We start from the raw sequence: 27,248 nt of genomic DNA on the forward strand, positions 1-27,248 counted from the left end.
AACGACAAATCCGAACTTCAGTAATTCTGTGCATAGTTTTAGTCTGCCTCCTTGTGATATCGATCCATTCGGAAGTGACTATGTTTCTTGGCCCGTTTTTAGAGATTTATTTATCGAAATTTTTATTAATAGCTCGTGGCTTAGCAATATATAACGCCTTCACCATTTAATACAAAAACACGAGGGTGAAGCAAAATAAATCGTTTCTAATTACATTGTGCTGCACTTGAAGGCGAATTGGCTGTCAGGGAAAAATGTCAAAAACAGCTGACAAATAAATCAAAGCGAATTTTTGTTAAACAAAAAATGTTTATAAATTTGAATCTGTTTGTAAATTAGTTTGATGTTTTTAAAAATAAAACTAATTTCGTGTAGTATTATTATTGGTTTTAAAACATAAACGAATTTAACAGCATAAATTTTGTCTTTAAATAACGTTTTCAAAAGGATTGAAAGCAAACAAACAAAGCAAAATATTTCAGCAAAAATTCGACAAATGAGCTGTCACCAATTATTGTCATTTATATAAAATTATAAATATCAAATGGAATTAAAGTAGAAATAATATTCCACAAACATCATATTACCTATAAAGAATCAGGCAGTCGTTTGCCGGTGGATGTCTATGTGCTCTGGTATCTATGTCTTAGGTATCGTTTTGGTGCTCAGGGTGAGTAAGTTTGTCAACGCATCATCTTCGTGTGAACTATTGACTAAACTATAGTATAGAGTCTAGAATAGACTATAAACTAGACTACAGAGTAGACTATAGCCTAGACTATAGACAAAACTATAGAATATACTATATACTACACTATAGACTATAGAGTAGACTTTAGACTAGAGTTTAGATTAGTCTACAATAAAGACTATACTATGGACTAGACTATTGATCAGCATGTACTTGAATCGCATGATGCGTTGTACTTCTCATTAATTGAGACCGCCGAAAGAGCCAATTATTCATGTATCTGTTGTTGGTAATACCACGGAATGTGAAGAAACACGTCTCAAGTTTTAATGGAAAACATATTGTAAGATGAATCTCGTTCTCGTCTTATAGTTCTACGTAAGTTTGTTTGAAATTTCTTTTTTATATACACTTTTTATCTTTTGGAACATAAAAAAATGTTACCCCACCTACCTCCACTTTTTTCTGCACATTTTACAGTACCGCATTTTTAATATTATTTTTAAACCTTTAAAGATTAAAAACTCAAAAATATACCGTAATCACACAATTTCACTTTAATCACAAATTTGACATTAACAAAATGAAAACAAAGTTTGACATTTACAAAATGTAAACAAAGTTTGACATTAATTCTACACCACGGCGAAAAATGAACATAGTAGCAAAAAACGATCAGCTGTTCTGATAACACTACCTTATAATTAATATATCTTGGGTGAGAATGTATTAGTAGAAACCCAAAAATAAACACAGTTGTTCCAAAGGTACTAAATAAAAAATGTATTTTTTGGACGTTATTCTTTGTGTGTTATTAATGAAATTATATATGGCAGTGAATGAAAATATTAGTTATTTATTTTTTTTGAAGAGATATTTTATCTCAAAACATATTATAAACACGATTTTTTTTATTTTTTCTTGAATTAAAAAAAGTATGTAAAATACTTTTTTAATTTTCAATGCTAAAATGTACAGCTTTTCATTTTTCAATTTTAATTAAAATAAAATGTCAAAGAATAAAAAATATTTTTTTTCGTTTGTAAAATATAAATTATTTTCGGGGTTTTAAATAAATGAAAAGTGCACAGTGGGGCAGAATGGAAATTTTTTGGAAATAAATCTGGTATTTCTAAACGGCTGATCCGATCGGGATCGGGCGTGAACGTAGCCAAGGAGTATTCGAGTTTAAGTTAAGGCTCAAAGTAGGGTACCTACGACATGTAAAATTTTTAAACTCGTGCCGTTTTTTTGTTTTTCACACAAATACAAAGATTTTTATATTTTCTGAAAGCGCTCGACGAGATCTTGGACATACTACTTATCTCTTATAATATCCGAGTTATTGGCATTTAAAAATTTAGTGATACAAAATTTACCATACCTTAGTCCGCCTTTTTTGAATACCGGGCGTAATTTTGGACCAAATGGGCTCAATTTTTTCTTGTTAGTTAGACAACAAAATTTCCAATAATATACAAAAAATTTCAGATCAATATCATTTACAGATCCAAAAATATACGTTTTTTAATTTAAAAATTCAAAAAATTTTAGATTTTTGCCGTTTTTTTGCCCAAAATGTGTCTTAACTCTTTTTTATCAAAACTTCAACTTTGGGCGACATGTTCTAAAATCCCAAAGCTGGGATCAGAAAACTGAAAGCAGTTTTGGAAACCTCAATATGTTTTCCATTTACTCCAAAAGTATTTTCCCTGCCCTGAAAGATATGTGGACCCTATGGGCAAAAATGTAAAAAATCCCATTTTTGGGATTTTCATTCCTATTTTTGGGAATTGCGGGATGCCTTTTGACCTTTTTAATTTTTTTTTTGCATTTTCTTATTTGAAATGAAAAATTTAACAAGCGTTGAAGATTTCATTGAGTTTTGTTCATAAATAAAGATTTTGTCATATATTACATATTTGTTAAATTTCTAAAACTATAATTTATATCAAAATTTTAATAGGGTCGCAGATAGCTACAACAATTTAGTCCATTTATATCCTTAATATTTTTTTTTAGTTAGATATGGAAATTTCTACGACCTTTACAAAAAATTTCAAGCCAATATCTCAATTACATTCAAAAATATGTTCATTTAAACCTGTGTCCTTTAATTTCATCTTTTTCATTTTAGTATTAAGTATGACAGAACATACATTTGGTGTTGAATAAAATATTTGGACAATTTTTAAAAATTATTTAGTTAATTATTTTATTAAAGACTATAACATTGTATATACAATAAAAAAATATAATTTTATTATGAGCTCGCACAACAACACCTAAATCACCCACACAAACCACCTTTCCGCCCACCGAAATATAAAACACAATTTAATACAATTTCATCAGTTATATAATAGCTTTTTTTATTTGAACTATTTATCTTAAACATAATACAATTAATTCTTAAACCTACTTATATATTATTCCTAACACTACTTATTTCTATAAAAAATCTGTCATAACGGTATACATATCAATAAGGTAATATAAGTCTTTAAATCTTCCTCGTTTTGAGATGATAGAGTTTCATAACAAATCCATCTTTTTCGCATAGTTGAAAGAACAGGATCAGAAGATAGAAGTAAACTATTAAAAATATCTTCATTCTGTGATTGCCTGGAGCATTTTCTTAAGCTGAAAAGTTGAACATGCTTCAAATCTCAATTCCTCGCTTCCTGGGCTTCTTCTGTTAACTCTCCAAGTGGAAGAATATTCGATTCAATTAATATTTCACCATGACACAATACTTTGTGTACTGTTGGTGTTAGTTCCCTCCATGCATACAGAGATACAAGTAATTTACAAATTTCAGATGTATATTCCCCAAATCGATTTCCATTAATTTTATGTTTACTATTCAATGCCATTAAAATAGTGTTAACTCTTCGAAGCAACTCCTTGTCGATTCCAGTTATTTTTGAAGTAATTTCAAAATCACGAAAAAACCTTCTCGCCGTATTACCGTAATTTGTACTACCGCAACTTGGAAGTGGTTTGTCGATGTTTAATCCCATCTGAACTTTAAATTCTTCTTGGATTCTGCTTTTTTCCGCAGCTCTCAGTTCTTTCAATTCTTCATTATTTTTTGTTGATTTAGTAAGATTCTCTGGCACATTTCTATATTTGAGGTCGTATGCTATGTGTAAAAAGTAATCCAAAAATCGTATTCTGGCATGAAGTGGTGAAATTCCGAAAGACAGGACTTCTTCATTAATACTTCTGCTTTTGTTTATATTTGAGAATTGCGACTTTTTCTCATTACATATTGAGCATCTCCAGAAGGAAAAAGTTTCTGTTATAGCATTGCTGACCTTTCCATCAATCATTGTTAAGCTTAGCTGATATGATACGTTAATAGAGAATTCCTTTATTTTTATGCAAATGGGCTCCAGTGCATTTATTTCATCTTTTAAATATTCCACTAAATCTTTTGTTGTTTTCTTTGACTCCTTTATATATTCAAATCCAATGGGTCTACAAAAATTTTTTGAACCCGGAGTTGTATTGATACATATATCTTCAAATGAATTTAAGGGAATATGAACGAATTCGTAATGGCACTAATGATGACATAAATACACTTTTGTAGTCTGCTAATGTCCGACTTCCACAAGCTTGTTTGTATTCTGGAAGTGCTGATAAACCGTCACATCCCCACTTACACATTAAGACAACATCACAGTTATGAATTTTCCTTAGATGGTCTTCTGAAAAGTCTGACACAATTCTTGATGCTGTTATATACCAATTCTTGTCATTTCCGATACAGGTATTCCAAAGTAAAAAATTACGAACTGTCTACCTATTAACATTTTGGACTATATTACTATAACCTGTAATTCAGTCATTGATATTTCTTATTAGTGAATGAATCGAAATTATCATTACCTGTATATTTTTACCTACATGATCATAAACGAAACAGAACGAAATGATCTGTCGAAAAAATTGAGGTAAAAAATAGTTATAAATTTCTGAAAATTTAAGCATAATAGGACCTTTCAATTATAAGGATAAGCAAACAAATAGAAAATAGTTAAATATAAGATTTAAACATGTTCTGTCATATTTAATACTAAAATATGAAAAATATGAAATTAAAGGATACAGGTTTAAATGAACATATTTTTGAATGCAATTGAGATATTGGCTTGAATTTTTTGTAAATGGCCGAGAATTTCCATATCTACTAAAAAAAGATATTAAGGGATAAATATGGACTAAATTGTTGTAGCTATCTGCGACCCTATTAAAATTTTGATATAAAGCATAGTTTTAGAATTTAACAAATATGTAATATATGACAAAATCTTTATTTATGAACAAAACTCAATGAAATCTTCAACGCTTGTTAAATTTGTCATTCAAATAAGGAAAATGCAAAAAAAAAAATTAAAAAGGTCAAAGGGCATCCCGCAATTCCCAAAAATAGGAATGAAAATCCCAAAAATGGGAATTTTTAAATTTTTGCCCATAGGGTCCACATTTCTTTCAGGGCTGGGAAAATACTTTTGGAGTAAATAGAAAACATATTGAGGTTTCCAAAACTGCTTTCAGTTTTCTGATCCCAGCTTTGGGATTTTAGAACATGTCGCCCAAAGTTGAAGTTTTGATAAAAAATAGGACATATTCGGAAGGACGCAGTGGCAACATTTTCAAAAAATAGGACAAGTTTTTTACGCCAAAGCGCAAAGATACCTTTTAGAAAACTATAAAATTGTTATATGTTCTTAAAGAAAATTTTATTTTATTAATAAAAGAGTTAAGACACATTTTGGGCAAAAAAACGGCTAAAATCTAAAATTTTTTGAATTTTTAAATTAAAAAACGTATATTTTTGGATCTGTAAATAATATTGATCTGATATTTTTGTGTTTTTGTATATTATTGGAAATTTTGTTGTCTAACTAACAAGAAAAAATTGAGTCCATTTGGTCCAAAATTACGCCCGGTATTCAAAAAAGGCGGACCAAGGTGTGGTAAATTTTGTATCACTAAATTTTTAAATGCCTATAACTCGGATATTATAAGAGATAAGTAGCATGTTTTTTCAAGACCTCGTCGAGCGCTTTCAGAAAATATAAAAATTTTTGTATTTGGGTGAAAAACAAAAAAATGGCACGAGTTTAAAAACTTTACATGTCGTAGGTACCCTACTTTGAGCCGCCACAGCTCCGTCCCTGGAGCATCTGCGTTCATCTTCAAAACTTAAACTCGAATACTCCTTGGCTACGCTCACGCCAAATTTTATCCCGATCGGATCAGCCGTTTAGAAATGCCAGATTTATTTCCAAAAAATTTCCATTCTGCCTCACTGTGAAGTGTTGAAAAAAATAATAAACATAAGTTTAAGTGATAAGAAAAACTAATAAGTGGTAATATCCTCGCAATTTTGCGAAGAAAATTTGATGTTTAGTGAGTGCGTTTAGTTCTCACAAGTTTGTTTTATTCTCTCAGAACTTGTCTGTGTGAAGAGAATACAAATACAAACTGAAGGGGTTTTCTCTTCTCACAGACGAGCTCTGAGAGAATAAAACAAACTTGTGAGAACTAAACGCACTCACTAAACATCAAATTTTCTTTGCAAAATTGCGAGGATATTACCACTTATTAGTTTTTCTTATCACTTAAACTTAATGTTTATTATTTTTTCAACACTTTTCATTTATTTAAAACCCCAAAAATAATTTATATTTTTCAAACAAAAAAAATATTTTTTATTCTTTGACATTTTATTTTAATTAAAATTGAAAAATGAAAAGCTGTACATTTTAGTTTTGAAAATTAAAAAAGTATTTTACATACTTTTTTTAATTCAACAAAAAAATAACAAAAAGACGTGTTTATAATATGTTTTGAATAAAATATCTTTTCAAAAAAATAAATAACTAATATTTTTATTCATTGCCATATAAAATTTCATTAATAACACATAAAGAATAACGTGCAAAAAATACATTTTTTATTTAGTACCTTTTGATCAACTGTGTATATGTTTGTGCTTTTACTAATACATTCTCACCAGTTAGGTCTTTGACAGGGGACTTAGGTCCTTGACAATTACTTTCGCCTATATACTACTATATGATTCTTTGTTTTATTTAATTCTAGCTAATACCCGGTGAGCTTCGCTACCCCAACCAAAATAAATATATGATAACCAAAAAAAAAATTATTTAGTTACTAAATTATTCATTTAAATTCTAAAATAATTGATTAATGATCTATTTATTTCTAACTTGCTAAAATTTAATACATACTTTTATTCTTAAAAAATAATTCATATTCTTATGCCTTGCGATATACAATATTTTAACCACAATAGTTTTCCAGATTAACAATATGTTACATATGAGAGATTTTTTTTTAGATATTTATTTATTTATTGAAATTTTGATATTACATTTACATTTGAACTTAAGATTAATCCCGCGAAGCCATTTGACTTGTCTGCAGGATATGGTTAGTACATATGTACATGCGAATATATATTACATTTCATTTTTGTATTTCATTGTGTTTCTATGTAAAACTTTTTAATTTTAACTTTTCTTAGATTTGTGTTAGTAATGTTTAATAAATATGTGGGTAGTTGATTAAATATATTTGGTAGTGTGACGGATAGAGTATTTTTGCCATAGTTGTTCTTGTGTCGTTCCTTGTATCTTCCTTCTACACGTCGCCTCGTATTGTAGTTGTGGTCGATAGGTTTCAGGAAGCGATGATCATTGTAAAATTCATTTATCAATGTAGTATGATATAGACTTTGTATATTTAAAATTTGTAGTTTGTTAGCGATGGTAGTTGTTGCTTGGTATGTGGTGTTGCTGTTTGTGTTGTTGCCTGGAATAGTTTGTGTTGGGTAGTTCGAATCTAGGGTTCTTGTATTGTTGTTGTTGTATACATTAAGGTTGTTTCTTACGTTGCTTTGGTTTATACTGGAGTTGTGTGTACTAGTTTGGTTTAAGTTGATATTAACTTCTGTGTTGACGTTATTACTGTGGTGATTGTTTGTATTTATTGTGCTGTTATTGCTGTTTTGTGGGCTGTTATCGATTATGAAAAGGTTGTTGCGATTGTTTGTTGTACTATATATTAGGTTAGGTTCTATTTGTTCGCTGTTATGTTGTTTGTTTTTTAATAAGATCTTTAATATTTGATTTTGGGTTTGTTGAAGGGATTTGCAATAAGTAGAGTTGCCCATGCTGTTATACCATGCCTAATATATGACTCAACAAGCGAGTAATAGGCTTGTTTGAGTACACCGAAAGTGGAGCAGTTACTTAGGTGGTAAAGACTATAGGAAACTTTCCTTAATTTCTTCCTAACATGCTGTATGTGCGTTAGCCATTTGAAATTTGCATCCACATATACGCCGAGATATTTGTATGAGTTAACAATCTCTATAATAGTAGAACATGTGTCATTAATGTTCTGATTCTGGGTGTTATGTAGGCATTGGAAATCATAAAAATATATATTGATGATAGCATGAGTTTAGTTTTGGTTGCGTTGATAATTAGTCCATTATCGTGGCACCATCTAAAAACTTGGTTGAGTTGCGTTTGCATTATATCGCTGGCTATTTCAGCGTTTTTATGTGTTACCACAATAGCTGTGTCGTCCGCATAAGCAAAAACAGAACATTCACTAAGCATTTCAATCATTTCGTTGGCATATATTAGATATAGTATAGGACCTAGTTTTGATCCTTGAGGGACACCATTGTCCGTGGTTGTTTCTGTGCTAAGTGTGTCATCTATTTTGACATGATATGTTCTGAGCTCTAAATAGTTTTTGAACCATAGTGGACAGTTACCTCTAACACCGTTTCGTTCTAATATGTTCAATAAGTTGCTGTGGGAAAGCGTATCAAAGGCTTTACTTAAGTCAATGAAAAGTGCAAGGCAATGATAATTATCTTCTAGATGCTTATTGATGTGTGTAGCAAAATTTCCCAAAAGTTTGTTGATATTTTTCCCTTTCTGGAAGCCGTATTGGTTTTGGTTTAATACCTTATATTTTGTTAAAAAAAAACCGTTTAATCTGCGAACTAATATTTCCTCCAGGACTTTCTCGATCACCGGCAGTATTGAAATTGGTCGATAATTGTTGTAATCACTTTTGGCACCAGCTTTATATATTGGCCGAATTAGTGATGTTTTAAGTAGTTTAGTGGATTCAAAAATGCTTTCGTTTATAAGTTGGGTGATTACAGGGGTGATTGCACTAGCATTATATTTCAAATCTTTCGGTCGTATACCATCAATACCTGGACCTTTTTTAGGTTGTAAAGTACATAGTATACTATAGATCTCTTCTTCTGTGGTAAGGGACAAAAACATTGAATTTGTAACAGTTTTTGGTTTGCTTTTAAAAGTTTGTATGTCACATTTATGTAAGATTTTTTGTACGTTTTCCTTAAAGTTTGTTGCAAACGCGTTAGTTATGTTTATTAAGTTTTCGTTTTTGAATTATTGTATCAATATTGTTTATTTTTTTACCAGTAATTTCATTTATGAGTTGCCAAGTAACTCGCGTATTGTTTTTGTTTTCGGCAAATTTTCTTTTGAAATAATTGTTTTTCGCGTAGTATAGTTTTTTATTTAAGCAGTTTCGAAATTTTTTATATTCATGTTCATAATTTTTGTTATTTTTATTATTTAACCATCTAATATAAAGTTTATCCCGAGTATCACAATATCTTACTAACTCTTCATTCATCCATGGATTCACTTTTCTTTTTTTTGTATTGGTTTTACTAATACTTTTAGATTTTAAATATATATTATTAAAAGTTTCATATATTTTATTGAAAATTTGATTAGTGTTCATATTTTGAGTAACTAAATGATTCCAATTTATTTCATTAATGAATTTATTTACTTTGTAATTGTTTCCATTCCCTGGTGTAGTGTTTTCCGTACCCTGTTTTACTTGTGTTTCTTTATCATCTTTCATACAACAGAAGAGCGAATAGTGGTCAGATCCCTACAAACATTTTCTATTGCGGAAGTTACCCGTGTGAAACTTCCAAACGTGCTAAAAGCTCGCCAGCGATGTTGCGGAAGTATAAGAATTCTTGTCACCAGTCGGGAGGAACTGATGCCGAGCTGGGGAACGTCTAAGAGTAACTTGGAAGATACTTCTGGAAGACCCGCAGAAGAAATTTCTAGATGACTCTTGGAAGTAAGGTATTGCCAAAGACTCTTCTAGATGTGACTAGGAAGTCACTTCTTGAAGTGACTACCTAGTATCCTCTAGAAATGTTCCTATCTTATCTTCTAGAAGATGAGTTTTCTCTTCTTCTAGAAGAAGAACATTCTCTTCTTCTTGAAGATGAGTATTCTCGTCTTCTAGAAGATGAGTTTTCTTTTCTTTTATTTGAATATTCACCGAAATAAAATCTATAAAAATAAATCTAAATAAAATGAAATTTTATATTTTTTATTGAATTAATTGAAATTAAAATAGTAGAAAATATAATTGATTTAACAACTAATCTAAAAAAGTAATATATGTACATTAGACCGACTCACAAAAAATGGTGCTTGAGTTACCCTCCTCATAATATTCGCGATTCTTCATGTTAAATTCAATATTTTACCCAGCTTCAAAAAATCTTTGTTATGTTTTATAATGGTTCCCAAAATATTTCTAGTCTATCGATGGCCGTTCGTGAGCTGAACCGGTTACAAAAAAGTCCCTTTTTAGTTATTTTGTTTTAAATTATACAGCATTTTTTAAACAACATATAAGCCAAGTCTAGTGGTGCGCAAAATTTGCAAAATTGTGCATATACTTCATTTTTCTTAGTAAAAACCTAACAATTTTAAATATTTTGGAATATGACAATTATAAGCAAACGGTTATTTATGATTAATACATCATTGGACGCGACTTTAAAATACCTTTTTAAACGATACCCCGTATTGGATATTTTGTTTCAAAACAAACAAAAATTAAAAAAAAAAAATTCTAAAATACCTTTTTTTAATTTGGTCCAGCGGTCACTTAAAATATTTTGGGAATCATCATAAAACAAAGCAAGCTAAATTTTGGGAGGGGTAACAAAAATACGTTTTTGCTTTTCATACAGAGTACATATGTATCAAAAAATTTAGAATTATTACTTTATAATAAGATAATTTTCAGTGAATCTGTATTAATATTCCAACTGCTGACTGGTATACTTCCAAAAATTGTAAAACGCTGGACTCTAAAATATTTTTGTAGTTCTTCATCAAAATTATGATTAATCCATCAAATTGTAAGAGTTATATTATGGAACGCATTAATCCTTCAACGAAATAAACCAAAATAATCTTATAATTAATATTGAATATACATACTTTTGTATTTATTGAAATTACCAGTTATACTTTAGGAAGCAATAAAAATAGGATTCTCTCATGTCCAATACATTTACCACCAAAGTTTAAACGGTCAGATCCATTTTTTACATTTTCTGCAAATAATCGACATTTTTAATGGAACCATGTGATGAAATAAGACATATATAACTTACCAGATCCCTTTTTTATATTTTAATTCGGTTAGAAGTATTTTAATAGGGGGTACAATATTAGCTACTGCTTTCTAAAAATAAAATAATTAAAAATTAATAAATTTATTTATTGTTTTGAATTAATAAAAACATTACCTTTCATGAACATTTTTTCAATAACTTGGAATTAAACCGTCTATAAAGATCTGAAATTACTATGTCATGGATTATTTTTTAAATTATTTACAGTCACTAACGATAGAAACACCTTAACGACCCTAAACGGGATATTGCTTTTGACACTAATATTGCAATACAATTTTTTGTTTGCTCTCTTCTAATACTTAGGTTCAACATCTTGGAAACGGCATGCTATTAGTATCATATGATAGGTCATAGAAAGACCTGGTGTTAATAACTAAAAAAGTACCTACAATTAGAATAATTAAATCCAAAGCTATATGAAAATTAATAAAATTGTATTTATTTAAAAAAGGTGGGTTTAAAACTATCTGATTTCAATATTAAATATCTTATATGGGCAATTTCTTGTCGAGTGACCCAAGTCAAAAAATAATTTATGTATAAAACAGTAGTATTAATTTCAATATAATGATTCCAGACCTAAACGCGTAAATAGTTTTAAAAATATTGAAAGTTAAGATTTAACTCAAATAAATCTAAATATGTTAAAAATGCAATGTTCATCAAATGAAAGTCGAAATGTACAACTTGAAAAAGTCTTTAAATTCTTATACCTCCTAAACGAATTAAGAGAGAGTCGAAATTTAATATTAAAACATTTTTAATTAAACATATTAGACTTTTTTTTAAAATAATGGAAATGGAAGCCGTTAAGAGTTGTTAACATAATAGTATTTTAATATGACAACTTACTTTTTATTTTTATTTATATAATCCCTCCTTATACTTTTTGGTATATATTTAATACACTTCGCCAATTAAGAAAACCTTCTTAAATGTTTATTAACAGTTGATTTTTAACACAACACTGTCATATTGTTTTTTATTACTTAAGATTTACACTATTTTTTCTATTAACATTAAATTCAATAACTCATTTAAGTTTTACGATGAATAATTAAAACTGAACATGACTGAACAAAACACAAAACATCACTAAACTAAAAAATATCTGCATTATTTATTTTTATTTTTTTCGCGTTCACGCTAAAAAATGGAGTATTTATATTTTTTTGTTTTTGTACTCTTCTCACTATCATTCGGAAGTAACCTAAAAGTATACTTCCAGACGGCGAAAACTAGAAATCAATGTATTTTGTTTTTGTAAAATGTGTGCTCTCGTCTGACAATTGTACAGAAGTGACTACAATCCACACTTCCAGATGAATAAAATACAACATTAATGTGAATACTCTTCAAGCTGTCTTCCAGAAGTTACATAAACATACAAATCAAGAAAATACAAATTAGGAAACAATGTATTTTGTTATTGTAAAATGTGTGTTCTCACCCAACTTTCATGCAGAAGTCACTAAACCGTATACTTCCAGATGAAAAAAATTCAACAGACTTGGTTTTTTGTTTAAGCAAAATGGATGCACTCTTCTAACTATCATCCGGAAGTAACTTAGAAGTATATTTCTAGAAGACAAAAATTCGAAATCAATGTATTTTGTTTTTGTAAAATGTGCGTTCTCGTCTGACAATCGTCCAGAAGTGTTTCTGACGTGGCGTCTGGGGTGATGCGCAATAGTTTTCTCTTTTAAATGTTTGAAGGGATATATTAGTTCTCACTATTGCAGCGTGTGTTTGTGTAATTTTATTGTTTGTTCCGATGTGTTATGGTCTATACAAGAGAGAGTTTTCTTATTAATATCTTCTCTTGTAGTCTCATTTATTATACTTTGTAACCCATTCGACGATATCATTTCTATATACTTTGTTGTTGTGATATTTTCGTTTTGAATATTTATGTTAATATCGCCAACGATGATTATATCTTTTTTACTTTTAATCGTGTTTATAATATTGTCGAGTTCTATTATGAACTCATTTACATTACTTTTTGGCGGTCGATATATTGTAATGAGAGAGAAGGTTTTCTTATTTTTTTGTTACATTTATTTGTATAGATTCAAAAGATAATGTGTTTAATTTAGTTCTCTTTATATTACGGCTACACCTCCACCTCCACCTCTGCCATTTCTGTTGAGAAAAAAGGAATTGAAACCATTTATGTTGTAGGCTTGTTGTTCATCGTCTGTGATATTAGTTTCAACTAACAAAAGAAAATTAATGTTGTTTATAATATTATGAAGGCTAGCTAATAATGGTGTAAAATTTAATCTAAGTGATCGAATGTTCAGAAATAGGATAGTTGTGGGATAACTTAAGAGGTTTTTGTTTATTTGTTGAAAATTATCAATAGTTTCCGTAGGATTTTGCATTTTTATTTTTAATAAAGTTTAAACAAAGATTAAAATAAGTATAAAATGGTGATAGAAAAGATATTGTTTTGTTTATTTAAATTAAGGAAGTGATAAGTTCAATATCTGCAGCGTTTATTATTATTATTGGATCAGAAATTTCGTTTTTCTTGGCGAAAATATTTCCATTTCGTATCCAGACGAATCTCCAATTAGATTCCCTGGCTCTTGTTTTGGCTAGCCAAAGTAGTCGCCGTTTATAGGGGGTTAGTTGTTCATTTATGTAAATATGTTTGTAATTGGTATCATCGTTTTCAGTATTAATTAAGCTCGCATCTATTCTGTGACTCTTAATCTTTTTTTAACAATTCTCTTTTTTTGTTGAGAGATGTAAATTCCACAATTACTTTTTGTGATCTTTTCAAGCTATACGAGTTGCTAATATCATTATCGTTTATTTCAATATTTAGTGAGTTAGCAATCTTTTTTATTACATCATTGGGTTGAATATTATCATTTGTAACGTTTTTTATTTCGATGTTTTTATTTAAAAGCATTTGTTCCAAATCATTTATGCGTTTATCCATCTCTTGTATTTGTTTCTCTTTTTCTTTTACTTGGGTAGTAAGAGTTGAAATTGAGCTTGTTATGGCAGTAAGAGCATTCTCTAAATTTGTTTGTTTGTAGATTGTTTTGATTTATGGTTAATGTAAGTTGTTGTATTGTAGTTTTTATATCGTTCATTTCTTCTTTAAATTCCGCTTTCAAGGCGAAGACATTATTATTGACATCGTTTAATGACAAAGAGTCTTTAAAATCATCATCATTTCATTATTATCTTCGTCTCTTTGCTGTTTTTGTGTTGGACCATCATCAGCTATGATGTGATGATATGCGTTGTTGCTGCTCGTTGATCCCTTGCGTTGCTTGCAATTCTGGCACCTCCAATCAGTTCTACGCTCAAGGGTCATAGTTGAGTATGATTTCTCGGACAAAGAGCAACATGTAGAGAAATGATATTGAGAGTTACAAGAGTAACATTTAGCGAATTTTGTTGTTAAATCTTTATTGCAATGATTACAGAGACTCATTTTTTGATTTTCTTTTGTTATTTCTTTTTTGATAAATTTTGATTTTTAAATGGGTTTTTTAATTTGAATTTTTTAAAGCACAATTAAATTGTTTTTAACAAGTTTTTTTATATTGTTCCACAGTTTTGTGACAATTTTTTTTGTTCTTTTAAAAGTTATATTTATTAAAATTTTTTATGCACATTAACACTGTTAATTTTGTATTTGCTATAGAGCACGATGAAAAGTCAACCGTCACACACGAAGTTGTATTGATGATAGATACCAAAAATTATTGTAAGTTTGCCAATTTATATCTATCTATCTATCTATCTATCTATCTATCTATCTATCTATCTATCTATCTATCTATCTATCTATCTATCTATCTATCTATCTATCTATCTATCTATCTATCTATCTATCTATCTATCTATCTATCTATCTATCTATCTATCTATCTATCTATCTATCTATCTATCTATCTATCTATCTATCTATCTATCTATCTATCTATCTATCTATCTATCTATCTATCTATCTATCTATCTATCTATCTATCTATCTATCTATCTATCTATCTATCTATCTATCTATCTATCTATCTATCTATCTATCTATCTATCTATCTATCTATCTATCTATCTATCTATCTATCTATCTATCTATCTATCTATCTATCTATCTATCTATCTATCTATCTATCTATCTATCTATCTATCTATCTATCTATCTATCTATCTATCTATCTATCTATCTATCTATCTATCTATCTATCTATCTATCTATCTATCTATCTATCTATCTATCTATCTATCTATCTATCTATCTATCTATCTATCTATCTATCTATCTATCTATCTATCTATCTATCTATCTATCTATCTATCTATCTATCTATCTATCTATCTATCTATCTATCTATCTATCTATCTATCTATCTATCTATCTATCTATCTATCTATCTATCTATCTATCTATCTATCTATCTATCTATCTATCTATCTATCTCTATCTATCTATCTATCTATCTATCTATCTATCTATCTATCTATCTATCTATCTATCTATCTATCTATCTATCTATCTATCTATCTATCTATCTATCTATCTATCTATCTATCTATCTATCTATCTATCTATCTATCTATCTATCTATCTATCTATCTATCTATGTATGTATGTATGTATGTATGTATGTATGTATGTATGTATGTATGTATGTATCTATCTATCTATCTATCTATCTATCTATCTATCTATCTATCTATCTATATATCTATCTATCTGTTGTAATTCATTTTTATAATCAAGTTACCTGTTTTTATATTTCCAAATTCGTTAATAATTTTTTCATATTTTAATTCATTCTTTATCAAATTGTTGAAATAAATAGTTTCATTTTTTATAAAAATTCGTATTTAATCTTATTGGAAAATCAAGGAAATAATCATATCATTTGGCGACGAGTATTTTAAAGAAACCACGTACAATGGATGCTCAAGCAATATCACAATTACTTCAACATACAAATCAACAATTTTTGAATCAACTGATGGATTCTGTGATCAGCACAGAATATCAAGACTGCTTGTAGCAGAAAAATTTCAATCGTCTGTGCCAATTTTTCGTAATTTTTCAAAAGCCACGGATAACTGGTCCACATATGTTCTTCAATTAGAGCAACATTTTGTGGCAAATGGTGTTCAAATGAGGAAATAAAACGTGCATGTGTTCCTAGCTGGGTGGGTAGCGAATCGCTCGAGCTGCTACAGAAATTATTTGACGGGAAAGTACAAGAGCAATGCTATAAGGATATAATTTCAAAGTTAAATGAACATTTTATCAAAAAACAGCACGTCCTTGCTGCTAGGGTTCAATTTTATAAAACAACAATGAAACCAAATCAAACGTATGCAGATTGGATTGCAGATCTTAGAGGTGCGTCAAAAGAATGCCAATTTTACTGCGAAAAAGAAGGCTGTTCTCACTCGTATGTGGATAATGAAATTCGCGACATGTTAGTCATACATACTCCACACGATAAAGTTCGTTCTGCAGTACTTAAAAAAACAAATCCGACTTTGGAAGAAGTTAGTCAAATAGCCAACATATATGAATCAACCATCAACACATGTTTGGAAATCAAAGGGGAAGAAAAATCCGAGGTCTATGCCGTCCAACATTTAAAAAAGGTACCTTTCAAAACACTTAATGATAATAGTTTCAAATCGTGTCCAGCCTGTGGCACTTCCCATCAAAGAAAATACTGTTTTCATTACAAAAACAAACTAAGTAAAATTCCACTGGTACATTAAACTCAACTAAAACAGGCCATAATAAGCGCAACGATCAGGTAAATTCGGTGTCTTTTGTTGACGATTCTTTCGAATCCATTGATTTTACTGAAATTTTTGAGCCATCGCAACTAGAAATTTATAATAGCAATTTGTCAAAAGAAGATAAAATATTTGTGGTTATTAGCGTCAACAAATCAAATTGTTCTTTCCAAGTTGACACAGGTGCTACTTGTTCATTAATTGGTTTGACAACTTACGACAACTTAGGACAACCAAAGTGCATACCAACAAACAAAATGTTAAGAACTTATGGTGGTAGTTTCCTTCCTTTGAAAGGGTATATAATGGTCAGTGTTGTTTGGAATAATTGTTCTCAGGATTTACCTCTTTATGTAGTTAACAATGACAAAGCCACTAATATTCTTGGATTAGATTGGTTTCGTAAGTTAAACTTTGAAATAAAAATTTCTCCTGGTAACATATAAATTTATGTAATATCGCTACTCCAAAGTCCTCTCAAAAACATTTGTCAGAGGCCATACATCATATAACTGGTATCCATAGTACTCTTTTCTTACCATCTCTTGGTCAATGTACCACATTTAAAGCCGAAATAAAATTGAAATCAGATGCTAAGCCAAAATTTTGCAAGCCTTATAACATTCCCTTTGGCCAACATGAAGCTGTTAAAGCTGAATTGGATCGCTTAGTATCCTTAAATATTATAAAACCTATTGAATCTAGTGAATGGGCTTCACCAATAGTCGTAATAAAGAAACCTGATGGTCGACTTAGAATTTGCGCAGATTTTAAGGTAACATTAAATTCACAAATTAAGGTAGATAGGTATCCAATTCCTAGAATCGAAGAATTGTTCCATAAACTACAAGGTGGTAAATTGTTTAGTAAAGTTGACTTAAGTGATGCCTAACTTCAAATTGTTTTGCCTGATTCATCAAAAAAAATTATGGTTATAAATACGCCATTTGGTTTATTCCAATACCAAAGAATGCCATTTGAAATTTCAAGCGCTCCAGGAATTTTCCAAAGATTTATGGAAGAAGTTGTTTCCGGAATACCTGGCTGTGCAGTGTACCTTGATGATATTATCGTTACTGGTCGTAATAATGAAGAACACATTCAAAACTTAAAAGCCTTATTTCAAAGGTTAGAGTACCATGGTCTTAGATGTAAACAAGAAAAATGTACTTCTGCTCAGTCAAAAATTGAATATGTCGGACATGTTATAGATTCAAATGGTATCATGCCATCGGAAAAAAGATTGGATGCCATTCGTCTCATGCCTCAACCAAAGAACCTCAAAGAAGTCGAAGCTTTTATTGGTAAGTTGAACTACTATAATAAGTTTATAGAAAATTTTTCTACGAAAGCCGCACCTTTAAATGAGCTACGAAAAAGTAATGTTAAGTTTATATGGGCCCAAAACAGGAAGAAGCTTTTCAGACAATGAAAAATGATATAATTCAAGTAGCAAAATCATAATGAACTATATGATGAAAACTTAACAATAATTTTAGCCACAAATGCTTCCAAAAATGGAATAGGAGCTGTTTTATCGCATCGATATCCAGATGATACAGAAAAACCAATCTCATTTGCGTCAAAACTCTAAATAGCAGTCAGTGCAATTATTCCCAGATAGAAAAGGAAGCTTTGGCAATTGTTTTTGGAGTAACTCGTTTTCATCAATATATTTATGGGAGACATTTTGAGTTAACAACAGATCATCAAGCACTTACAACAATATTTCATCCTCATAAAAAATTACCGATTATGACATTGCATCGTCTTCAAAGGTGGGCGGTTATTTTACAATCTTACGAATATAATATTCGATATAAAAATACAAAAAATCATGCGAATGCAGATGCATTATCAAGGTTACCCATGGGTGAAGACATCGAGTTTGATAATTATGAAAAAAGTATGCTTGATATTGAGAATATTTATGAATCAACTATAGCAGATTTTCCTATCGATGCTCATATTATTGCAGAACATATAAAAAATGATAACATTCTGAGAAGTGTATCAAAGTATATTACAGAGGGTTGGCCTGAAAATATCAAAAAATCACAAAGTGAGTTGCTACCCTATTATTTAAGAAAAATGTCTTTGTCGCTTGTAAATGGAGTTATCCTTATTCAAACTGATCATATAAGAGTAGTTATTCCGACATCTTTACATAAACAAATTTTATATGTGATCCATGAAGGTCATTGGGGAAAAAGTCAAATGAAGCAAATTGCACGACGATATGTCTGGTTTCCTAAAATTGATGAAGCTATTGAAAACATTTCAAAATGTTGTTCCACCAGTCAAGAAGCTGGTAGTAATCCAAATAGAGAATTTTCATCTTGGCCAAAAGCAACTAAACCTTGGGAGAGAATTCATGTCGATTTTGCTGGTCCATTCTTTTCTCAAATGTGGTTAATAGTGGTATACGCATATTCTCGTTTTCCATATGTAATTGAAATGTCAACCGCTACATCGTCTACAACTATTCATGCTCTTCGAGATATATTTTCGGTCGAAGGTCTACCTAATACCATCGTAAAAGACAATGGAAGTCAATTTACTTCTAAAGATTTTGAAGAATTTTGTCGAAGAAATGCTATAGAACATATCACAAGTCCACCATTCCATCCCTCATCAAATGGTTTAGCTGAGCGAACCGTACGAACGTTTAAAGAATCTTTTAAGAAAAATATGTGTGATAAGCAAGATAAAAGTAGAGCTGTGTTTAAATTTTTGTCTACATATAGATCTACCCCAAACACTGTAACTGGTAAGTCACCAGCAGAACTCCTCCATGGATGCCAACCTCGTACTATTTTATCAGCCCTGTTTCCTTCAAAACATTCAAAAGTGGAAAATCAAACGAAATTTAAAGTCAACGATTTAGTGTACGCTAGAAATTTTGCTGGGACGAAAAAATGGATAGAAGGCACTATTACAAATGTTGAAGGAAAAATGATGTATGCGATTAAATGTAAGTGAGGTAATATAAGTAGACATCAAAATCAAATAAAAAGCCGAACATCGCAAAACATACCCAAACTACAAACTGATAAAGATACTGATATTATTGAATTTCCTATTAATACATCCAGCAATTTAGAACAGCATTCCAGCTCTGGAACAAGTGAGCCAATACAAGATAGAAACCTAAGTTCACCACCATCTATATAACCCGAGAACGTTGAACTGTTGTCTAATGAACAAAATGAAAATACGTTATCTACAAACACTAATTTGCAAATTCGTTAATAATTTTTTCATATTTTAATTCATTCTTTATCAAATTGTTGAAATAAATAGTTTCATTTTGTATAAAAATTCGTATTTAATCTTATTGGAAAATCAAGGAAATAATCATATCACTATCTATCTATATATCTATCTATCTATCTATCTATCTATCTATCTATCTATCTATCTATCTATCTATCTATCTATCTATCTATCTATCTATCTATCTATCTATCTATCTATCTATCTATCTATCTATCTATCTATCTATCTATCTATCTATCTATCTATCTATCTATCTATCTATCTATCTATCTATCTATCTCTATCTATCTATCTATCTATCTATCTATCTATCTATCTATCTATCTATCTATCTATCTATCTATCTATCTATCTATCTATCTATCTATCTATCTATCTATCTATCTATCTATCTATCTATCTATCTATCTATCTATCTATCTATCTATCTATCTATCTATCTATCTATCTATCTATCTATCTATCTATCTATCTATCTATCTATCTATCTATCTATCTATCTATCTATCTATCTATCTATCTATCTATCTATCTATCTATCTATCTATCTATCTATCTATCTATCTATCTATCTATCTATCTATCTATCTATCTATCTATCTATCTATCTATCTATCTATCTATCTATCTATCTATCTATCTATCTATCTATCTATCTATCTATCTATCTATCTATCTATCTATCTATCTATCTATCTATCTATCTATCTATCTATCTATCTATCTATCTATCTATCTATCTATCTATCTATCTATCTATCTATCTATCTATCTATCTATCTATCTATCTATCTATCTATCTATCTATCTATCTATCTATCTATCTATCTATCTATCTATCTATCTATCTATCTAACTATCTATCTATCTATCTATCTATCTATCTATCTATCTATCTATCTATCTATCTATCTATCTATCTATCTATCTATCTATCTATCTATCTATCTATCTATCTATCTATCTATCTATCTATCTATCTATCTATCTATCTATCTATCTATCTATCTATCTATCTATCTATCTATCTATTTTAGATTTTAGATTTTATTTATTTATTTATTAATTAATTTATCAATTCATTTACAGAAATTCTTATTCCTAGTCCCGCGAAGCTTTAATAGCTTGTCTGCAGGAATTAAAATAATTTAATTTATAAAGATTAATGTTTAATTTCATATTTAATTTCATTGTGAACTTATGAAAAAGTTTTTTAAAAGTTTCTTTCTTTTATGATGGATTGGAATATTCAAAAGGCTGACTGGTAGTGAATTAAATAATTTTGGTAACGTCACGTTTAGAGTGCTTTTTCCGTAATTGTTTTGGAAACTTCCCACTTTGAATCGACCTTCGTTTCTTCTTCTTGTATTATATTGATGATCAATTTTTTGGAGAAACCTGGCATCGTTGTAGAATTCGATCGCTAGCGTTGTGTAGTATATAGATTTAACCTTAAGTACATGTAATTCGTTTGCTAAGCAATTGCTTTGGCTGCTATTACTGTTGTTGTTGAAGATTGCCGTTGCGTTTGTGATGTTGTTGCTGATATTGTTGCTAGTGTGGATGTTGTATGTTGTGTTGTTTATGTTTCCGATGTTGTATGTTGTGTTGTTTATGTTTCCGATGTTGTTGGTGTTACTGATCGTGTTGATGTTGTTAGTGTTGTTTAGGTTGTTGCTGGTATTTCTGTTGTATGTGCTGTTGTTATTACTGACGTAGTTGTTGTTGAGAGTGTTGTTGTTATTGGTGTTCGCGATGTTGTTGTTGGTAGTAGAGTAGATATTGTTTATTATGCTGTTGGTACAGTTGTCCCTGTTGTAGTTGTTGTTGTTAATGTTGCTGACAGTGTTGATATTGTTTAAATTATTGTTTGTGTTCCTGTTGTGTATGTTATTATTTAAGTTGTTTTCCGTGTTATTGCTGTTGTTATTGCTGTCGTAGTTGTTGTTGTTACTGATGTTTGTGTGTGCGATGATGTTGTTAATAGTATTAATGTTGTATATTGTGCTGTTGCTGTATCTATCATTGTTGGTGTTGCTGACAACGTTGATGTTGTTTAGGTTGTTGTTGTTTAGTATGCTGTTATTAGTGTTGTTTTCGGTGTTATTTCTGTTGTTATTATTGTTATAGTTGTTTGTATTTACGATGTTGTTGTTAGTGTTTATGTTATATATGGTGCTGTTGTTGATGATGTTTAGTATGCTGTTATTGGTGTTGTTTTCGATGTTATTTCTGATGTTATTATCGTTATAGTTGTTATTATTGTTGTTTGTATTTACGATGTTGTTGTTGATAGTGTTGATGTTGTATAAGGTACTGTTGTTGGTGTTGTTCCCGTCATAGCTGTTGTTGTTGGTATTTATTATGATGTTGCTGATATTGTTAAATACTGTATTATTTACATTGTTGATGTTATTGCCCTGTATGTCGTCACTAGATCTGTTGTATATTATGTTATTATTGATAATTCTGTTATCATGTATTTGCTGGTACTGTAGATTTTTCTTAAGGATCTTAAGTATGCGGTCTTGTGAATTTTGTAATAATCTGCAGTGTGATGCATTTCCCCAAGCGGCGATTCCGTGCCTTAAATATGACTCCACTACTGCGAAATAAGCTTGTCGTAAAACATTATACGTTGCACAATTACTTAAATGGTAAAGCATAAAAGCTGACTTGCGCAGTTTCTTTTGGAGATAATCAACATGTGTGTTCCATTTAAAGTTGTTATCTACATAAACACCTAGGTATTTGTATGTTGTCACAAGTTCAATATAGGTGGTGCAGGTATCATTAATGTTATTTATGTTGTGAAGGCAGTTCATATCATGGAACTTGATTTTGATATCGGTATCTATAAAATGTCGCGGCTTAATATGCATAATTTTTGTTTTTTGTGCGTTTATGATTAAACCGTTATCGTGACACCATCTTGTTGCAATATTTAGTTGCGATTGCATTATTTTCATAGCATCGTTAATATTTTCATTAGATACCACAATAGCAGTATCATCTGCATATGCATATGTTGTGTTTCCTTGCAGAGTGTTGATCATATCGTTGGCATACATTATATAAAGGATTGGCCCAAGTTTGGATCCCTGTGGTACACCAAAATCCGTTACTACTTCATCGCTTAAAGAATTGTTGATCTTTACACGATATTTTCTGCATTCTAGATAGTTCTTAAACCAATTTAAAGTTTTGCCTCTTATGCCATTCCTTTCCATTATTTGAAGAAGTCTAAGATGTGACAAAGTGTCAAAGGCTTTGCTAAAGTCAATGAACAACACAAGACAATGCATTTTTTTACTTAGACAGTTATTAATGTAATTAGAAAAGTTTCCTAGAAGATTATTTATACTTCTTCCTTTTTGGAAGCCAAATTGATTTTTATTTATTATTTTATATTTTTCTAAGAAGTTATTTAGTCTTCTTACCACTATTTCCTCTAATACTTTTTCTATTACTGGCAAGATTGAAACTGGTCTATAATTGTTATAGTCTGATTTAGTGCCACTCTTGTATATGGGCCTTATTATTGATGTTTTGATTCCAGTAGGTATTTGACCACTATCTAAACTTGTGTTTGCTAATTTGGTTATTATCGGAGTTAAAGTTCTGGCATTATTTTTTAAATCTTTCGGTCTAATTCCATCTATTCCAGGTCCTTCTATCTATCTATCTATCTATCTATCTATCTATCTATCTATCTATCTATCTATCTATCTATCTATCTATCTATCTATCTATCTATCTATCTATCTATCTATCTATCTATCTATCTATCTATCTATCTATCTATCTATCTATCTATCTATCTATCTATCTATCTATCTGTCTGTCTATCTATCTATCTATCTATCTATCTATCTATCTATCTATCTATCTATCTATCTATCTATCTATCTATCTATCTATCTATCTATCTATCTATCTATCTATCTATCTATCTATCTATCTATCTATCTATCTATCTATCTATCTATCTATCTATCTATCTATCTATCTATCTATCTATCTATCTATCTATCTATCTATCTATCTATCTATCTATCTATCTATCTATCTATCTATCTATCTATCTATCTATCTATCTATCTATCTATCTATCTATCTATCTATCTATCTATCTATCTATCTATCTATCTATCTATCTATCTATCTATCTATCTATCTATCTATCTATCTATCTATCTATCTATCTATCTATCTATCTATCTATCTATCTATCTATCTATCTATCTATCTATCTATCTATCTATCTATCTATCTATCTATCTATCTATCTATCTATCTATCTATCTATCTATCTATCTATCTATCTATCTATCTATCTATCTATCTATCTATCTATCTATCTATCTATCTATCTATCTATCTATCTATCTATCTATCTATCTATCTATCTATCTATCTATCTATCTATCTATCTATCTATCTATCTATCTATCTATCTATCTATCTATCTATCTATCTATCTATCTATCTATCTATCTATCTATCTATCTATCTATCTATCTATCTATCTATCTATCTATCTATCTATCTATCTATCTATCTATCTATCTATCTATCTATCTATCTATCTATCTATCTATCTATCTATCTATCTATCTATCTATCTATCTATCTATCTATCTATCTATCTATCTATCTATCTATCTATCTATCTATCTATCTATCTATCTATCTATCTATCTATCTATCTATCTATCTATCTATCTATCTATCTATCTATCTATCTATCTATCTATCTATCTATCTATCTATCTATCTATCTATCTATCTATCTATCTATCTATCTATCTATCTATCTATCTATCTATCTATCTATCTATCTATCTATCTATCTATCTATCTATCTATCTATCTATCTATCTATCTATCTATCTATCTATCTATCTATCTATCTATCTATCTATCTATCTATCTATCTATCTATCTATCTATCTATCTATCTATCTATCTATCTATCTATCTATCTATCTATCTATCTATCTATCTATCTATCTATCTATCTATCTATCTATCTATCTATCTATCTATCTATCTATCTATCTATCTATCTATCTATCTATCTATCTATCTATCTATCTATCTATCTATCTATCTATCTATCTATCTATCTATCTATCTATCTATCTATCTATCTATCTATCTATCTATCTATCTATCTATCTATCTATCTAAAGGAAGCTTTGGCAGTTGTTTTTGGAGTAACTCGTTTACATCAATATATTTATGGGAGACATTTTGAGTTAACTACAGATCATCAAGCACTTACAACAATATTTCATCCTCATAAAAAATTACCGATTATGACATTGCATCGTCTTCAAAGGTGGGCGGTTATTTTACAATCTTACGAATATAATATTCGATATAAAAATACAAAAAATCATGCGAATGCAGATGCATTATCAAGGTTGCCCATGGGTGAAGACATCGAGTTTGATAATTATGAAAAAAGTATGCTTGATATTGAGAATATTTATGAATCAACTATAGCAGATTTTCCTATCGATGCTCATATTATTGCAGAACATATAAAAAATGATAACATTCTGAGAAGTGTATCAAAGTATATTACAGAGGGTTGGCCTGAAAATATCAAAAAATCACAAAGTGAGTTGCTACCCTATTATTTAAGAAAAATGTCTTTGTCGCTTGTAAATGGAGTTATCCTTATTCAAACTGATCATATAAGAGTAGTTATTCCGACATCTTTACATAAACAAATTTTATATGTGATCCATGAAGGTCATTGGGGAAAAAGTCGAATGAAGCAAATTGCACGACGATATGTCTGGTTTCCTAAAATTGATGAAGCTATTGAAAACATTTCAAAATGTTGTTCTACCTGTCAAGAAGCTGGTAGTAATCCAAATAGAGAATTTTCATCTTGGCCAGAAGCAACTAAACCTTGGGAGAGAATTCATGTCGATTTTGCTGGTCCATTCTTTTCTCAAATGTGGTTAATAGTAGTAGACGCATATTCTCGTTTTCCATATGTAATTGAAATGTCAACCGCTACATCGTCTACAACTATTCGTGCTCTTCGAGATATATTTTCGGTCGAAGGTCTACCTAATACCATCGTAAAAGACAATGGAAGTCAATTTACTTCTAAAGATTTTGAAGAATTTTGTCGAAGAAATGCTATATAACATATCACAAGTCCACCATTCCATCCCTCATCAAATGGTTTAGCTGAGCGAACCGTACGAACGTTTAAAGAATCTTTTAAGAAAAATATGCGTGATAAGCAAGATAAAAGTAGAGCTGTGTTTAAATTTTTGTCTACATATAGATCTACCCCAAACACTGTAACTGGTAAGTCACCAGCAGAACTCCTCCATGGACGCCAACCTCGTACTATTTTATCAGCCCTGTTTCCTTCAAAACATTCAAAAGTGGAAAATCAAACGAAATTTAAAGTCAACGATTTAGTGTACGCTAGAAATTTTGCTGGGACGAAAAAATGGATAGAAGGCACTATTACAAATGTTGAAGGAAAAATGATGTATGCGATTAAATGTAAGTGGGGTAATATAAGAAGACATCAAAATCAAATAAAAAGCCGAACATCGCAAAACATACCCAAACTACAAACTGATAAAGATACTGATATTATTGAATTTCCTATTAATACATCCAGCAATTTAGAACAGCATTCCAGCTCTGGAATAAGTGAGCCAATACAAGATAGAATCCTAAGTTCACCACCATCTACATAACCCGAGAACGTTGAACTGTTGTCTAATGAACAAAATGAAAATACGTTATCTACAAACACTAATTTGCAAATTCGTTAATAATTTTTTCATATTTCATTCATCTATCTATCTATCTATCTATCTATCTATCTATCTATCTATCTATCTATCTATCTATCTATCTATCTATCTATCTATCTATCTATCTATCTATCTATCTATC

At 29.8% G+C, this 27,248-nt stretch overlaps 4 protein-coding genes across 4 annotated transcripts; 3 read left to right on the top strand and 1 right to left on the bottom strand.

Annotated features, from left to right (window-relative positions):
- Window positions 1–17,908: 17,908 nt before the first annotated feature.
- On the top strand, window positions 17,909–20,335 carry LOC124421377 (uncharacterized protein K02A2.6-like). The gene has a single exon (XM_046956474.1). It carries the CDS (start codon window positions 18,783–18,785, stop codon window positions 20,007–20,009), a length of 1,227 nt encoding a protein of 408 aa, XP_046812430.1. The 5' UTR covers window positions 17,909–18,782; the 3' UTR covers window positions 20,010–20,335.
- On the top strand, window positions 17,956–18,621 carry LOC124420897 (uncharacterized protein K02A2.6-like). Its single transcript, XM_046955317.1, has 2 exons — window positions 17,956–18,331; window positions 18,527–18,621. Exons 1-2 carry the CDS (start codon window positions 17,956–17,958, stop codon window positions 18,619–18,621), a joined length of 471 nt encoding a protein of 156 aa, XP_046811273.1.
- A 1,014-nt stretch (window positions 20,336–21,349) lies between the features above and the next one.
- Window positions 21,350–23,977, bottom strand: LOC124421376 (putative uncharacterized protein DDB_G0282133). The gene is made up of 2 exons (XM_046956473.1): window positions 22,775–23,977; window positions 21,350–22,612 (listed from the first exon to the last, which is right to left on the bottom strand). The coding sequence occupies exons 1-2, from the start codon at window positions 23,609–23,611 to the stop codon at window positions 21,494–21,496; spliced, it is 1,956 nt and encodes a 651-aa protein (XP_046812429.1). The 5' UTR covers window positions 23,612–23,977; the 3' UTR covers window positions 21,350–21,493.
- Window positions 23,978–26,089: 2,112 nt separating this feature from the next.
- On the top strand, window positions 26,090–26,476 carry LOC124420900 (uncharacterized protein K02A2.6-like). Its single transcript, XM_046955320.1, has one exon. It carries the CDS (start codon window positions 26,090–26,092, stop codon window positions 26,474–26,476), a length of 387 nt encoding a protein of 128 aa, XP_046811276.1.
- Window positions 26,477–27,248: the final 772 nt, after the last annotated feature.

Source organism: Lucilia cuprina, chromosome 2, assembly GCF_022045245.1.
Source record: "Lucilia cuprina isolate Lc7/37 chromosome 2, ASM2204524v1, whole genome shotgun sequence".
NCBI lineage: Eukaryota > Metazoa > Arthropoda > Insecta > Diptera > Calliphoridae > Lucilia > Lucilia cuprina.